Source organism: Carlito syrichta, unplaced genomic scaffold, assembly GCF_000164805.1.
Source record: "Carlito syrichta isolate Samal-C Ts95f unplaced genomic scaffold, Tarsius_syrichta-2.0.1 Scaffold303273, whole genome shotgun sequence".
NCBI lineage: Eukaryota > Metazoa > Chordata > Mammalia > Primates > Tarsiidae > Carlito > Carlito syrichta.
In genome coordinates, this window is record NW_007247369.1 from 69594 (window position 1) to 87644 (window position 18051).

At 37.4% G+C, this 18051-nt stretch overlaps 1 protein-coding gene across 1 annotated transcript in view; it reads right to left on the bottom strand.

The window, feature by feature from the left end:
- Positions 1-18051, bottom strand: part of DYNC2H1 (dynein cytoplasmic 2 heavy chain 1) — a gene marked incomplete at its 3' end in the record, with an annotated part of 198461 nt that overhangs the window by 63674 nt on the left and 116736 nt on the right. Inside the window, exons 56-63 of the mRNA XM_008058276.2 lie at positions 15599-15712; positions 14853-15013; positions 13707-13830; positions 12494-12615; positions 8079-8165; positions 5215-5341; positions 3841-3982; positions 3166-3275 (exon numbers count right to left, since the gene is read on the bottom strand). Coding sequence (XP_008056467.1) covers positions 3166-3275; positions 3841-3982; positions 5215-5341; positions 8079-8165; positions 12494-12615; positions 13707-13830; positions 14853-15013; positions 15599-15712 — 987 coding nt within the window. The remainder of the gene's footprint in view (positions 1-3165; positions 3276-3840; positions 3983-5214; positions 5342-8078; positions 8166-12493; positions 12616-13706; positions 13831-14852; positions 15014-15598; positions 15713-18051) is intronic.

Sequence of the window (18051 nt, forward strand, 5' to 3'; positions counted from 1 at the left end):
CTGAGGTGAGTGGATTGCCTGAGCCCACGGGTTCGAGACTGCCTGGGCAGCGAGACCTCATCTCTACAATAAATCAAAAAATCAGCCGGGCGTGAAAGCGCATGCCTGTAATTCCGGCTACTTGGAAGGCTGAGGTGGAAGGATCGCCGGAGCCCAGTAGGTCGCAGCTGCGGTGGCCGGGAGCGGCCATTGCACTCCAGTCTGGGTGACAGAGTGAGACTCCAACTCCAAAAAAAAAAAGATCATACAATTTATCACCCAAACCAGGATACTTTTGAAAGTGCAAGGAAAACTATTAATAATTACATCAGGACAAGTATAAACCATAGCCTAAGCAACTCAGGATATGTGATCACTGTGGCCTAATTTTTCCCTGCTCCCCAGAGACATAAGTCATATGAGTTTTCTGTTAAGGTTACAAAACTAAGCCTGATTTAAAGGCCAAAGGGAGATAAGGATTTGACTATGTCCACTCAAGGTAACACATGTACTTCAATTAGTTAGCTTCACCCAAATATGAGAATTGCAAGCACCTTTGTCAGACTAACAAAAGTCTTTCCTTGGCAACGATAAAACTGTGACCAGAAGCCTCGGGAAAAGCCTCCTACACTGAGAGGGAGACTCTCAGAAAAACTTCAGCCAAGTTAATGAGGAGATTTGATATTTTCTGAATCAAAAATGCATCTTCTTTATCATGCCTAGTCATCTTTTCTCAGAAAACACTTTCCAGACGTCCAGCTAGTATAGATTAAGAGATTTAATTTCACATATAGCACAGAGTGATGTTAGTGTGTGGATGGTACAGACATGCGCTAGTCAACCAAACCCTTAACTACAACTTATTTTAAGCCTAGTCAACCTTAGAATTGAAATGCAGTGTTGACTCTAATGCCATATCCTTTTCAACAAAATACTACCCTAACAAATTTTTCCAGCGGTTTTTGTGTTGTCCCATGAGTCCATGTAGGTATCTAAATAGAACTTGGCAATATTAAATACAAAGCAGATCAAAGCTTATCATTAAAATTACTTTCAAAAACAATTTTCCCACATTCACTGTGAAAGGCAATTCAGAACACAAAATTAAGCATTTTCAATTAATATCAGTAAAAAATAAAAAGCTATTCTAGTAAATATATTTTTTTCTAAAGCCTTATCCCCTAGATTCCTTTTTTTTTTTTTTTTTTGAGTTGGTTCCCACTTCGTCACCCAGGCTGGAGTGCAGTGGCTCACTCACAGTCACCCCAGTACTGACTTTCTGGGCTCAGGCATTCCTTCTGCCTCAGCCTTCCAAGTAGACAAAACTAGGCACGTGTTACCACGCCCAGCACTCCCCTAGTTTCTTAAGGAAAAAAAAAAGGATTCTTTACTGGCATTTTAAAAAAAATCTGCAATAAGTTGCCTCCTTGGATTACTGAAACAGGATGAAAGAGTTATGATGAAACTCTGGGGAAGGAATAACAAATATAATAAAAAGCACATAATTTGTTATAATGCAGCTGGGCTCCGTGGCTCAGCCTGTAATCCTGCGCCTTGGGAGGCTGCGGTGAATGGATTGCCTGAGCCCGCGGGTTTGAGACCTGCCTGGGCAACTTGGCAAGACCTCATCTCTACAATAAATAAAAAAAATCAGCCGGGCGTGGTAGCGCACGTCTGTAGTTCCAGCTATGGAAGGCTGGGGCGGAAGGATCGCCGGAGCCCAGCAGGTCGAGGCTGCGGTGGCCGGGAGCCGCCACTGCACTCCAGTCTGGGCGACAGAGTGAGACTCCAATTCAAAAAAAAAAAAAAATTTGTTATAATGCAAGAAATTTAGTTACATACACATGTAAAGTTCCAGATTTGTGATTCCAGTGTGAAAACAATGACAAAAACTATTTTTAAAGTATTATAAATTAAAAATCCAGGCCTAATCAAGTTAAAAGAAAGCACAACTGTTCCCTTTGTGATCAACCACTCCTCTACTGGTAAGACACTACTATAATGAGCCAATGTTTGTAGTCTGTTGATTAACAGGTCTAATAAAACAGAACAAATTATCCAGGAATGAACAGTACCCAAAGTATGAATCTTATAATATAGCTTATAGCCGGGCTTGGTGGCTCAGCCTGTAATCCTGCGCCTTGGGAGGCTGAGGTGAGTAGACTGCCTGAGCCCATGGGTTCGAGACCTAACTGGGCAACTTGGCGAGATCTCATCTCTACAATAAATCAAAAAATTAGCCGGGTGTGGTAGCGCATGCCTGTAGTTCCAGCGACTTGGAAGGTTGAGGCGGAAGGATCGCCGGAGCCCAGCAGGTTGAGGCTGCGGTGGCCGGGAGTGGCCTCTGCACTCCAGTCTGGGTGACAGAGTGAGACTCCAACTCAAAACAAATAAGAAATAATACAGCTTATGCTACTTAAAAAGCAGCAGCTAATGCTCATCCATTTTTCAAGCCTCTTTAGTTGTAGAATAAGCAAACTGTATGAGGCGGGGAGAGCAGAGAGAATGCTAACATTATGAAGTAGAAGCTCTTGAGAGAAAGAACAAAAAAAAATTCGTATGATCCAGGACTGAAAATTATCTTCCAAGTTTTGTATCAAAAAGGAAAACCCAATTAATGGTAAAAATCAAACTTTATTCAAAGTAATGACTTGCTTGTGTACATGGTATTGAATTTGGTTTTCACATTCGCTGCCAATAAAGTAATGATATTTTCAACTTTAAACAATGACTTCTGGAAAATATACACGATGTAAAAGAATAATTTTCTGAAATGTGATGCACATCAGCATCTCTAACCCAAAGATTTACTATGTATAATTTTATTTGGCAAAATAAGATAAAACTACAGTTTATGAAGTCATAGACTCTAGACGAAGAAAACTATACAACCAAATCAATCAGGTATCCCTAAAATATTTCTATTACTATTAGGAAGTTTAATTTAGAACATTTTGCCATCAAAATAATGCCACTATTGTACTTTCATATTAAAATTAAAAATAAATTATGCTGAAAATTTTATATTCATGAACTGAATCATAAATGTATTTTCATTAGCAAAACAGTTTCACTTTTATGTAATTGAAAAAAGGATTACTGGGAGAGAATAAAAAGGTGAAGAATACAATTCCTGCAACATGCCTGAAAACAATTTTAATAAGAAAATTAAAATAAACTAATTACCTGTAAGATAACGAGAGCATTTTCTATAGAAAGATCATCTGATGGTAGGCCTTCACTTTTCCAAATTAACTGTTCACTTTCAGTACAAAGAAATCTCCTCAGATCAAATCCTGAAACGTTAAAAATATTCATAATACTTCACTGCCTCTTGTACTTGATGAGGGGACGAGAATAAATCATTCAAACGATACTGAAATAAAAGTCCTATGACAAACTTATTTTGAAGTCCAGTCTTCCACTTAGTACCCAAACTCAAGAGGAAGAAAGCTTAAAAAAAAGAAAAGAAAAAATGCAAGGGAATGAGACTCAGTTAAATCATTTCTTTTGTTGAGTGAATGTTTCACAATTATAAATAATTTTATGGAAATCACTAACATCACAAGAAGTTTTGAAGTTTCAACATCTCATGATATAAAATTATTGTAAAAAATAAAAGTAATATCATGTTTAACTACATTCATGCAATATCAAAGCAACTCAGTTTTTACACTCATTTAAAACTAAAAGAATCATAATAACAAAACAATTCCCAGAACATCTGCAGAATTCAGCAAGTTTGAAAGTAGCTTTGGTAGTTTTTTAACCTACAAAAAAAGCTCCCACTGAAAAAAAGCAGAAGTCCAAAGGCGTATTACCAAATTTCAATGTCAAGTTCATGAGTAACCCAATACAAACTTTCAAGACCAGCTGACTTGGTCCACTCCTCCAAACACGTCTTTCTCAGCGACTCAGACGCAGCAGAAAGATAGGTAATAAACGCAGCAGCAAGTTGAGCTCTTTTAGGAAGAGTTGCTAATTCCTCTGTTATCTCTGCAACCTGGAAAAAAGAGGGAGAAACAGGGACGTGTATGAATATGTTCAAACATGAAAGAAAATGATAGCATTATAGTTCTGACTGAGGGAAAAAATTTCATATATTGCTTTAAAGTAATAACCCCTTGCTTTGAATGTACCAGTAGAATCAGCAGTCTCGACCTGCCGGGCTCTGGCGATCCTTCCGCCTCAGCCTTCCAAGTAGCCGGAATTACAGGCGTGCGCTACCACGCCCGGCTGGTTTTTTGATCTATTGTAGAGATGAGGTCTCGCTGCCCAGGCAGGTCTCGAACCCGCGGGCTCAGGCAATCCACTCACCTCAGTCTCCCAAAGGCGCGGGATTACAGGCTAAGCCACCGAGCCCAGCTCCATATTTTTAAAATAAAAAAAAAATTAAAAAGAATAGATGAAGTAACACCAAGATAGCTGCAAAAATGTTGCTGAGGAAGGGAGTAACAAGAACAATCAATGTCACTGGGTGAACCGGAGAGGAGGATCAAGTGAGGAAAGGAATCTGATTAAAGAAACCAACAGCTGGGTGCAGTGTTTTATGCCTGTAATCCTAGCACGTCAGGAGGCCACGGCAGGAGGACTGCTTGAGCCCGGGAGTTCAAGACCATCCTGGACAACACCGTGCAACCCCATCCAAAATAAAAAAAATTTGCTGGGCGTAGTAGTGCATGCCTATAGTTCCGGCTAGTCAGGAGGCTGAAGCAAAAAGATGGCCTGAGCCCAGGAGGCTGAGGCTCTCGTGAGCTGTGATTGTGCCACTACACTCCTCCAGACTGGGAGCCAGAATGAGACTCCTGCTCAAAAAAATAAACAAGTAAATATAAAGAAACAAAGAAAGAAAAAAGCAAAATGCAAGACTAACAAAGTCAAAAATAATGTGTTTCAAGAAAAAAATAAATAGCTAACAATGTCAAATCCTGAAATTATGGTTCTGGTAAAGGCAAATTTTTAAAAAGTCACTACGGAATACTAAGTTTTCCATCAACTCATTTTTGCCCTGCCCTTCCTCTCAATAACACGGGGAACTAAAAGACGAAGACGCTGTTTTGCCTAACACCCATTTGTATAGAGATACTCTGTTTAAAGATTAATTCACGTAATAAGTATTTATATCTAGATCATTTGTAAATTCAAAAATTTTTCTCCACTTTTTAATAAGTGCATTACATTACAGGTTTACTGTGATTTACAGGAAGATTCCTTATGATTCCTCCTCAAACAAACCTGTGCATTCCACCTCTTGTGCTCCCTATCAAGCTGATTGATTAAGACTTCTGCAGCTTTGATTGTTTCTTGTGCTTTGCTGACTTCAGCTTCAAGTTTGGCAGCTTCTGAAGTCCTGCTCTGGAATCTATGAAAACATTAAATTTTGATTAAAAGCAAAAGGGACTTAATTGAGATTTAATAAAATTACCATTATGTAATAATGTAAACTTTTATGCCAGAATTTAATTAATGATAAAACTGATAATATTCATGTGTAAAATATCAATAATAGAATAGAAAAATATATCAGGATATACATTTAAATTGTAGCATTCCATTCCTCAGCAAACTTGACAGGGCCTCTATGCCCTACGACATTATTTGCAAATTTGGTATTCAAGGCCCTGTCCTTAGCTTGATCCCATCTATTGTTCTTTTCTTTTTGTTTTTTTGAGTTGAGTCTCACTCCGTCACCCAGACTGGACTGCAGTGGCCGCTCCCGGCCACCACAGCCTCGACCTGCTGGGCTCCAGCCATCCTTCCACCTCAGCCTTCCAAGCAGCTGGAACTACAGGTGTGTGCTACCATGCCCAGCTAATTTTTTCATTTATTGTAGAGATGAGGTCTCACCAAGTTGCCCAGGTGGGTCTCAGACCCGTGGGCTCAGGCAATTCACTCACCTCAGCCTCCCAAGGCACGGGATTACAGGCTGAGCCACCAAGACTGGCTTCCCATCTATCTTTCTAGTTTTATTTGATCCTATTCCAGTCCAGCAAAACTATAGGCCAACATCAGAAGAATTACACTGGTAGTAAATATCCTATTCTTTATCTGCTGTGTTTTTCGGGTGTTCCATTTGCCAAATACTTTCTTAACCGCCCCCCCAAGCCACAGTCCAACCTCCTCAAACATCTACCACCAAAAATATAAATCGAATTTCAAAATTCACCTCAAAGATAGTTTATTTTATACATCTCCCTATATGTTCATTCACCAAAGTCTGTAACTCTCTTTTAAAATTATTTTCCTTCGAAAATACATGTACAATTTTATTATTTTATTAAATAAAATAGTAACACTCTACACATATGACTCAGTCATTCAACAAATATGGAAGTGCTTATACTATGCCCAGGACTGTGCCAAGCATCCAAAAAACAGCATGCCATTTAAATCTCAAAACAGCAGTTCAAAATAAGTATCATAAATCTTATGCTATAAGTATGGAAACTTAGATCTCAAGAGATTACTGTACAAGGTCACACCAATAATGAGTAGGGGTCTAAAAGTCATACACAGCTGTGCCTGGCATTAAGTCTCAAGTACTTTATAGCGTATTTCACTGCATCTCTAAGGGCCTCCTTTCGCCGTCCCCTCAATGTCAGACTCTGGAAATGAGCTGTCCAGAATGGCAGCCACCAGCCACTTTCTGGTTATTTAACTCAAGATAAACAGAAGGTAAAGTTCAGCCCCTCGGTCATCCCACACACACTGCAAGTGCTCAGCAGCCACGTGTGGCTCTTGGCCACCGCACGGGACAGCGCAGATCACAGAACACTTTGATCCTCTCAGGAAGTTCCGCTGAATGTTCAGCTCTAGGACCTAGAAACACAAGCTGCATCCTATGAACTCAAGGTAGAACATACTTTTGCGGTAGATATTTGTTGAATTAAATCAGTGCATATTTCTGTACAGCTTATATTACAAATGGCAAACATCTCCTTAACTTTATCAACTTTGAATTTAAAAATTGATAGATAATGCCTATTTTTCAATTCCCCTATTCTTTGTTAGACACAAGAAAATAAGACTCACAGCCTAAAGTCAAGCAAACATTAATGAAGGAACATGACAAGTAGCAGCATGGTGACCAATAATAATTCATTCTCAAAAATGGCTATGTAATGGAAAATGCCACTGTTTTACTTAAAATTAAAAGCTACTTCCAAAAGTTCTTATAGTAATCCTCCCAAACTATGCTGTGGTGGCTAAGAACAGAAACTTTATGGAATTAGACAAATCTAACTTGGCTTAGTTATTGACTAGCTGTACAACTTTAGGCAATTTTATGCTGTCTAATTTTATGCTTTCTAATCTGCCAAAAGAATAATATTTCCCTCTCATTATTGTCTTAAGGATTAAAGAGATAAACATATAAAGTGCCCAGTATAACACCTAACACAAGTGACCAATAAATGGAGTCAAATCATTACTAGAATATGCTAATTACTCGATAATATTTGAGAATTAGCTAAATAGCAAGTACCTAGAGATACATTTAAGGCTAATCATGGGTAAGTAACCCTTTTGGGTCCCCTCCCACTGTGGGAGATTTTCTGTTCTCTCAAGAAATCCTGCTCTCAAAAAGAAAAAGACTAGTCATACTCATAAACGATCCTTGAGTATAATATTTGCATTAAGAAATTTGATTTCTGACATCAAGCAGAGAAAAGTTAAAGGAGAAGACATTTTTTAACATGATAATATACTCTTTAAAAAGTTATAGAATAAGTGGTTCCATAGAATCATCTGACACAACAGTCTTAAATCTTAAAGTCAAATAAGAAAAACCAAACTATCAAATGTAAACACTCCTAGCATTAATTCATTACATTAAATTATTTTTGCTCAATTTTCTCACCAGTGTTCGAAAATATGTATAGTGATTGCTATACAAATGGGGACTTAAAAGATTTTTATTTTTATCAAAAATGTTCTTTAAAAATGAGCACCCTCTATATTATCTTATACTTTTCCCAAATTTAGGGTCATAAATTATAAAAAGATGTTACAATATTGACTACAACTAAGGTTTTCAAAATTCAAAATAAATTTAGGTGTATGTTTCAAATATCCAAAATACATTTCAAAACTTAACTTACTTTTCTTTGAGTTCTGATACCCTTTGACCAACAGAATTAAGAAGCTCCTCTAGTTTCCTTTTTCTGTCTTCAGTTTTTTTCAAATTCCTAAAATATAACTCAACATCATAAAAGTCATTCCATTTCAGATATCAACAAACAGCAGTAGTAGCACTTTAAATTGTATACTTGCATAAATATATGACAATCAACACATCAGTAATTCCATACTATAACACCTTTGCCTAGAATTCAATTTGAAAAGCAATGCTAAAATTAAAAGTGTATTCTTTGACCCAACTATACCACTTCTAGGAATCCATATTTAAAAAAAAAAAAAATTGTACATGTAGATTTCTGGATAATAAATGCTGAACTACACATATTCAATTGCCTTTTAGCCTTTCTAAAACCCTACTAAAATGAAAACAAGGGAATAAAAAAGATAACATACATAGAAAGACAAAGAGAAGAAGGAAAAAATATGATAAAGGAGAAATTAAATAAAATTTTGAAAAGTAACAACTGACATACCAGAACACAAAGGCCAAGGCTAAATGCCAGCAGGAAAAGGAGCCAAAAGCAGCAGAATTCCAAAATACACAGGAAATACAGGCAACAGGTACCGCGGAAGGCAGCAATAAAGCTAAATATGGAGACTTGTTGAAGAGCTGATACCACAGAGTTGATCTCAGAGTGCCTACTCCACTGCAATGAACTACCCAACCCAGAACGCAGGGAGTCTAGCTTACGTCTTCCCCACCCACAGCCTATGCAAAAGATGCAAGAATTCTTTTAGAGAAAAAGGACTGACCAGCTCTCCCTAAAAATGCTACAAATGTTAAGGGTTCCCATCAAATGGCCATGCCCACTCTTGGACGCCTACAGTAAAGCTTAGCAGCCAAGGAACTCAGGCCACACGCACAGAGTTTCCAGCCCGATTTCCAACACTTCACAATGAATTCCTAACAGACAACCAGGGACCAGAAAGGTCAAGAACACTTCCTAACCTGAAATAGACCAAAACAAATAAATCCGGAAGGGGAAACAAAAGAGAATCATCAAGGCCAGGAACAAAAGCAAAATTTAAGGCTACCCTCAGGGAGATAGAAAACACATTTTATGTAAGAAGCAAGATGATACTATTTTTTTTTTAGTAGGGGTCGCACTCTGAGTGCTAGAGTGCAGTGGCACAACCATGGCTCAGAGGCACAATCATGACTCACTGCAGCCTCAACCTCCAGGACTCAGGTGGTCCTTCCGCCTCAGCCTTCTGAGTGGCAGGGACTACAGGCACACACTACCAGGCCTCGCTAATTCTTTTTGTTTGTTTGTAGAGATGAGGTCTCACTATGTTGTCCAGCTTGTCTCAAACCCCTGGACTCCAGCAATCCTCTCACCTTGTCTCAGTCTCCCAAAGTGCTGGCCAATGCTATTTTTTAAAAAACATAAAATTCAATAAAATAATGGAACTGTGGAAATTACAAGTATAATAGCAAAAACAGGGTCAGGTGCACTGACTCATGCCTGTTATCCCAGAACCTTGGAAGAACAAGGCAGAGGATTCACTTGAGGCCAGCACTTCGAAACCAGTCTGGACAACATGGCGAGGCCCATCTCTACAAAAAAAAAAAAAATTTTTAAATTAGCTAGGCATGGGGGTACATACCTCTAGTCCCAGCTATTTGAGAGGCTTAGGAGGAAGGATCACCTGAGCCCTGGAGGATGCAGTGGGCTATGACAGGGTCACTGCACTCCAGCCTGGGCAACAGAGTGAGACACTGTCTTAAAAATAAGGAAAAAATAAGCAAATAAAGATAAATAAAATATTATAATGGTAGGAAAATATATCTGAGAAATTAAAACAAAAGACAAAAGACACAGAAACTAAGCAGGGCTGCTGTGCAATGCTAGGTACTTGTGAATTGCATAAACACTTGGCATTTCTTTCCAGAGGGATACCTTTTTCATTTTGCAGAAAGGTACTGTCATTGGTAGCAGAGTCCTGAAATTATTTGAGAAGATATAAGAATATATCGGAAGATTAGTCCAATCATTCTAATAAAAGACTAACACAAGTTCCAGATAAAGAAAATGAAGGTAACATTTCCATATGCTTACGCAGAACCATTTTCTTTTTTTAGGATACGCTACATCCTCAGATTTGTTCTGGTATGCACCACTCCCTCACCTAGGCCAGGCAGATACTGACTGTTCTAACCATGACAAGTAAGTAAAAAGCAAGGTGAGGGAATATATGCTGGGAGTTTTCTCAGAAAGATTTCCTTGTTTTTAAAAAGAGGTGCATCCTTTAAAAAAGGTTCATAGAAAAGAAATCATCCTTTCTTTCAACTACATATTGTTTTTGTCTAAATAAAACTTAAGCAGCCATCTTGTGTCCATCTTGTTAACTTACAGAAAAATTGAGAATGTCAGAAGTAAAGAAAGAGGTACAAAATTAATCATCCTGGAACCAACCAACTTTGGGACTTGCTGTTTGGAATACACTGCTTTATTTCTAAAGGGATTTTGAATAGCAATTTTACTAATCCACAGCCAAAATTATTCCAAATAATACAGAGGTACAGAAGGAGATTATCTAAGGAATAATGCAATAAACTTTCCCATAATTGACACACATGAATTTCTAAACAAAGTGGACAATGAGTACCCATCATAAAGATTTGTAAAATTTCACAATGCCAGAAACAAAGACCCTAAACACTTCTAAAGAGGAAAAAAAAATGAGTAACATACAAAACACTGGGAATCAATACAGCACTCGACTTTTCAGGAGCAACACAACTCTATAAGAGGGCAGAGCAGGGGTTCTAAAATTCAGGTGTACCAAAATCACCTGGAGGGGTTGTCAAAACACAGACTTCAAGGTCTTGGCCCCCCAAGACCCCCATAGCTGACTCTGAGTCAGTAAGTCTGGGTGGAGTTCAAAAGTCTGAACTTTAACAAGTTTCAAGGTGATGATAATGCTGCCGCTGGTCCAGGGACCAAATTCTGAGAATCACTGCAACAGAATAAGGCCTTCAAAACTGTGTACCAAAACTATTTCTAGCTCAGTATTCTTTTTTTTTTTTAAGTTAGCATCTCACTCTATCGCCCAGGCTGGAGTGCAGTGGCATACTCATAGTCACCCCACCATCGACCAGCTGGGCTCCAGCAATTCTTCCACCTCAGCCTTCCAAGTAGCCGGAACTACAGGCACACACTACCGCGCCCAGCTAATTTTTGATTTTATTGTAGAGACGAGGTGTCGCCAAGCTGCCCAGGCAGGTCTCAAACCTGCAGGCTCAGGCAATCTACTTGCCTCAGCCTCCCAAAGTGCTGGGATTACAGGCTGAGCCACCGATTGTGCCCAGTCTTTAGCTTAGTATTCTAAATACAGCCCAGTTATTGGTCATATATGATAGTATAATATGGATATTTTAGACACACAGGATTCAAAATAGTTTCCATTCCAGACACTCTTTCTTAGGAAGCTACTGTGAAGGATGTGTTGCTAAAAACTGAGAAACTAAACTAAGAAAGAGAAAGGAATTCATAATAAAAAGCAAAGAGACAAAGGTAATACCCAGAACAACGGTGAACAGAAATCCTAAGACAATAGCAGGCCAAAGGAAGAACTAACCCAGAACAAAAGGTTCTAGGAAGAATAATGCTAAAAACATTTTTAAAAATAGAACATAAAGGTTAGTGAATATGTTTTAGGGTTCTGCCAGGGACTGTGGATAGATTTGTAACATGTAAACAAACAAAAAAATCAAATGAAAAAACGAGGCAGTTATTATTACTATTTCGAATAGCAAAAAAGCATACAAGAAAGGAAAGGAAATAAGATAAATACATTTTCCTACAGAGGAAATTAGTAGGCAATGTCAAAAATCAAACAATAAAGCACTTAACAAACCTCTTGGACTGCATTTAGAGCAAAAGTGATAATACGTACATAATGCTGACCTGGTAATGATAACAAATTGAAACTTTAGTCTCCAACAGTAGAAGTTTAAATCTTCCCCTACCTGCCTGACAATATTTTAAAACATATCCTAAATCCTTCTTGGGACTCAGAAGGTGTAAACAAATATGAGAGCCCTAAATTTCCAAAACATGCTTTTTGTACTTTCATGTGATTGCTCACAAATCTCAGGCTCTTTCTAAAGGAACTTCTACTGACTTATTCTTCCAGCAAACCATAATGGTAAAGAAAAATGAGTTGGTTGTGCTACCCATCTCCTTCTCATGACTTTTTAAAATCTACTTAATGTTTAATTTGCATTTAATTGACTCATTTGATATGTTTTAATATCATTAGCTGCCTTTTTAGAACAGGGCAATAAATAAATACTAGTAATATAACCACCTCATCAAATTGATGAAAATAAATAAAGGCTAGAATTGTTAATGTTGTGTGGTTCACTTACGATTCTAAGCCTGCTTGTTCAGTTTCCAGAGGCTGAATTCGTTCCAAGACATGGGAATACTGGACATTGGCTTTAACCCAAGCGGCCAAAGGTGCAGCTGCAATACTGGCACGCTTGGCATTCTGAAAGAACCAGCAGGAGTTATCCAGCATTCTGACCTCACTTCAAATAAAAGCAAGTTAATTCTAATACATTTTATTTGAGCATGTATTTAGTAACTAGACCAAAATAATGAAGTTTTGGGTGTGCAGCTAAAACAAAAACGCAGTGAACTGCTATTTTGGTTGAGTGAAGTATACATGAACTCTACTTCTTACTTAAAAATAAATCTTTTTAAACCACATAGAATCTTTAAAATAAAGATGATTTATCGACATGACTACTCTATTAATCACATTTATGATGAACACATGTGCCATCCACAACAATGTTCAAGCAGCAATTCTTTTTCTTCTATACATCTTTATAAGAGTAATTTCAAAAACATTGTAATTAGTGTCAAAGAAAATGTACACAACATTTTGAATAAGGGATGTTTAAAAAATACCACAATCATGAAATTTAAAGTGTTCACTAAAATAAGATACAAATATCCTAACACGGATATCTATTATTATATAACAAGAATATAGGAAAAAAAAAAAAAAGCATACTAGGAAAGTAAAAAGGCCAGGCACAGTGGCTCAAGCCTGTAATCACAGCACACTTTGGGAGGCCAAGGCGAGTAGACTGCCTGAGCCCACGGGTTTGAGAACAGCCTGGGCAACTTGGTGAGACCTCGTTTCTATAATAAATAAAAAATTAGCCAGGCGGGGTAGCACACACCTGTAGTTCCAGCTACTCGGAAGGGTGAGGAGGAAGGAGCCCAGCAAGTCAATGCTGGGGTGGCTGTGAGCGTGCCACTGCACTCTAGCCTGGGTAATGGAGTGAGACTCTGACTCAAAAAAAAAAAAGATAAGTTGGGTACTTAACATTGACAGCAGACATTAAGATTCAAAAACCACTTATGATAATAAATCTCCCCCTGCTCCTGAATTCTAATTTACCTAATCATGCTGGGAATGCTTCTCAACTATACAACACCTGTAAGCTGACTTTTTAACATTTTTAGTTTTTAGGGCCTAACAATTGATAGACAAGGCATCCCATTTTAAAAAGAAGAGTATTATATAGTATAGAAAAGAGCCTTTATGCCATAATTGTTAAAAATTACCTTTGGATCAAAAGATGCTTTATTTTTAAAAAGAAGTTCTTCAACACTCTCCCTTATTTCCTTTGGAATATTTCGTGCATCAAAGGTTGCTATGTCTTCTCTTACACCCCTTTTTGCAAGGAAACTGAAATTTGAGCATATTACTTTAAGTGAGGTTAAATAAAACTTGCTACTTCTGAAAAAATATCAATTTAACAAAACAATGTATACAGTGCTGCTAATCTATCAGTTAACAAAAATTCAAGCATTAAAAAATTTAAGCTTCTAATGTATTATCCATCATTTTTCACAGACAACAAAGTCAAACTCTAAAAAGATGCAACAGTCTCTCTAATGCTCTGTGAAGAAACTATAGCAAGAGGGGAATGAGAAAATCTCAATCTGGGTCTGCTCAAATCCCTGTTTGTGAACTATGGTGTATTCACACGCTCTAGAGTAGGCAAGGAAATTTCCCGACTCCTTCTGAGGTCCTTTAAAGAGCTCTCTCAGCCTAAACATCCTCCTCCATCTCCAGCTACAAAAGAAACTCACAACTAACCCCCAAATCCTAACTAGAACCTTAACAGCAGCACAAAACTTAAGCCCACTATTATCATGTGAACCTGAAGCTGCCTGGTTCCATGGGTCTCCCTCTCTCTGTGTCTCTGTCTCCTTCTTTGTGTCTCCATGTCTCTCTGTCTCCCTCTCTGTCTCTGTGTATCTGCCTTCCTCCCTGTGTCTCTAGGTCTCTCTGTCTCCTTATCTCTGTGTCTTTGTGTGTGTCTGTCTCTTTCTTTCTTTCTCCAGGCCCCAAAGTACAAAACTCGTAGATAATAATGGCTACTTTCTTCATCAGTAAATCACAGTAAAATCACAGTGCTCTCTACTATGTAAGGTCCAAATATATTATTAAATTTATTGAGACATTGTTAAAAATTCCAAGGCATTCCTTTTCTCCTCTATGACACTTTTAACAGTCACTTAGGGAGGAAGAAAGAAATATATAGATCTTGATATATGATTACACAGAATATCTTGAAACTTCAAGGAAAATGTACAACCATGTATTTATTTAGATAAAGCCCAATATCAGAAATATTAAAAACTATGAAAAAATGTGTCATTCATTGTTGAAATAATAACATTTTTCACAAATTCAAAACGTACCTTTTCATGCTCACCCAAGATGTATCAAAGATACCCATCAACCTTAAAACTCCTTCCAGAATGTCTCTGATTATATCAGGTGGCATGCGTAGTGAGCGAATTTCTGAAAGAGACTCTGGTTTAATGTTTCCAACGGCTAGTTTTGCTTCATTGACTAAAGGCTAAAAGACAAAAAAGGTCATTTTTTTTACTTTTAAATTATATATTTTTTAAAAATCATTGACTCTTTACAAATTATCTAATATTTATTATTATTTTATTTAAAGTGACTATAGTTATTAGCATTTTCTCTCCTAAAAATATTGAAATCTTTAAATCATACAAAACAAAAAGTGTTCAAGTTGAGAAAGTAAACACTCTTGCCACCACAACTGCAATGATCTATTTCTAGGAAATCTAGTAAGTTTTGAGACAAATGACCATTTTCAAGGACTAGTTGGCTAATTTAGTCAACTCTGGAGGAAGGATCTTAAAAGTGTGCCTTAATTTATCTAACACATTTCCCCCCCTACAATTAAAACAACATGGCTCATGGAAAATAGAAATTATTTTTAATCTGTTAATTCACTTACTTTCCCTGCAGTCTTTCGTTCCAGCTTCTCTTTTAGAAGTAATATTCTGGTTGAAAGCCACATTTTACAATACTATTAGAAAATAACTTGAGCCACAAATAATGTTTAAACTCCTATACACAACTGGTAAAAATATACATATATAAATGGGTCTCAGAATTTTTTTTGACTTACCTGTACTTCTTTTAATTCATCATCAATTTTATTTTTTCTTTCTTCAATTTTAACAACTTCTTCTGCTATTTTGTGCTTCAGTCTTTCAAGTTCTGTTTTTTGCTCACTAGCATCCTGTAGGAATGTTTAAGTGGCATCCCAATCAATTTTAAGGTATTCAATACTTAAAAGCATGATACATTAACAATTTTTAATTAAAAGTTTTTCCAATATTAATTTTAAATCTAGGACATGAGAGCTTCCAAAATGCCTGGAAAACTACTAACATATTTTACTCTAATGTTTTCTATTAACAAGTTATCTATGCTTTATTTAATTTTTTTCTACTTACCAAAGCAATCAATGCTTGTTATATAAAGTTTAAGAAAGTCAGAAATTCATAACTTTAAAATGATAATAATACACATTGAACACTTGAAAAAACCCAAGTACAGCTCACGTTTTCCTTCTTTTACCAGCCTCTTCCAAATGGAAGGTGTCTCTACTCTGAGTTTTTACAGCACTTAATTTGTACTTTACTTATGCCACAAGCTAGAATTACAGGTTTAGCCATTGCACAGGTGGTATTCAATCTATCCCTACACAGTACTTTTAAAAGAAATACCAAACAGAAGTATCTACTATTTATAATTAAGCAACATTATTAACTTATGACATACACAGTCTTCTCCTTTTGGGTCTGTGCTAGGTAATACAATTCACTGCATTCTTAGAAACATTCCTTCTCAGAACACTTCAGGGAAAAAAGTAGCTAAGTACTGAATGTAAATTACTAATATGAATCAGCCTAAGAGTACACAGGCATACATCATACTGAATATTTTCCTTTTATACACCACAATTATCAACAGTTATGTAGTTTTTACTTTTTTCATATTTCAAATTACTCTTTTAAAGTAAAAAGTAATTGACAGATATTTTTAGCAATGGAATTGACTGGAAGCTTTAAATATTTATATTAACTTGGTTCCAAGATGTCTTGAAAAAAAACTATGCTAAAGTTTTATAGTATGAAAATTATTACATATCTGATGTATTACTTATCAGGTCAGATAATCACTCATCTGATTTCTATCATTTAAGTCTGGCTGTTGGTATAATTTCACACAAAGGAAATAACATCGTATTTTTTTGTGTCTATTTTTGTGTCTGGTTATATTCACAAGTTGTTTTCATTTCTCTTAGTTGAAAACCCAAAAGTGGGATTGCTTGGTGACATGGTTAACAAATGTTGAATTTGGTGAGAACCTTATGTTAACCATTTCACCAAGCAATCCCGTAATCCCAGCACTTTGGGAGGCCGAGGCGAGTGAATTGCCTGAGCCCACAGGTTCGAGACTCACCCGGGGAAATTGGAGAGACCTTGTCTCTACAATAAATCAAAAATTAGCCGGGCATGGTAGTGCACACCTGTAGTTCTGGTTACTTGGAAGGGTAAGGCAAAAGGATTGCCGGAGCCCAACAGGTCGAGGCTGCAGTGGCCGGGAGTGTGCCACTGCACTCCAGTCTGGGCAACAGAGTGAGACTCCAACTCCAAAAAAAAAAAAAAAAGCTAAGAAACCGACAAACTTTTGAAAAGAAGGTAAAACTGGCAGAATTTAATGACTCATTCCATGTAAAGGATGAGGGAACAATATGATTTATAAGTTCTGTTTTGTATTGTTGGCTATATTGTAGTGCTATAGCCTGAGGAAAGAGATAAATGAGTTCAGTTTTGGAACTATTTCAGATCGTAAAGCCCATGGGACTTCCAAAAAGACATGTGCAACAGATAATTGAACATTTGGGTCTGACTCTCAAGAAGGAGTTAGGGCTGTTGGATGAAAAAGACGGGTTTGCAAATAGTCACACGTAGTTGGCAGCACAAAGCAACGTGATGGACAAGAGCATCCTGAGAGCATCGAGATGTGAACAAACAACTGGCAAAGAAAGAACCCGGAGACACCATCTTGGAAAAGTTCAACATGAGAAAGACAATGGCTAAACAGAAATGTGATCAAAAATAAAATATCATGGATGTCTTAATAGAATCAATACAGACATTTTATAAATCTTGAGAATATTAAAGCAGAGAAAATTCTCAAGGTCTGAAGAAGAGAATTTTAAGAAAAATGAAAGGAAAAACCACCTTAACTAGCAGAGAATACAAAGAAAATCAGTTACAGACAGAGCCACACCAATTTAAAATATAAACAGGGGCCGGGCTCAGAGGCTCAGCCTGTAATCCCGCGCTATGGGAGGCCAAGGTGAGTGGATTGCCTGAGACCGCGGGTTCGAGACCCGCCTGGGCAATTTGGCGAGACCTCATCTCTACAATAAATCAAAAAATCAGCTGGGCGTGGGAGCGTGCGCCTGTAGTTCCAGCTACTTGGAAGGCTGAGCGGAAGGATCGCCAGAGCCCAGTAGGTCGAGGCTGCGGTGGCCGGAAGTGTGCCGCGGCACTCCAGTCTGGG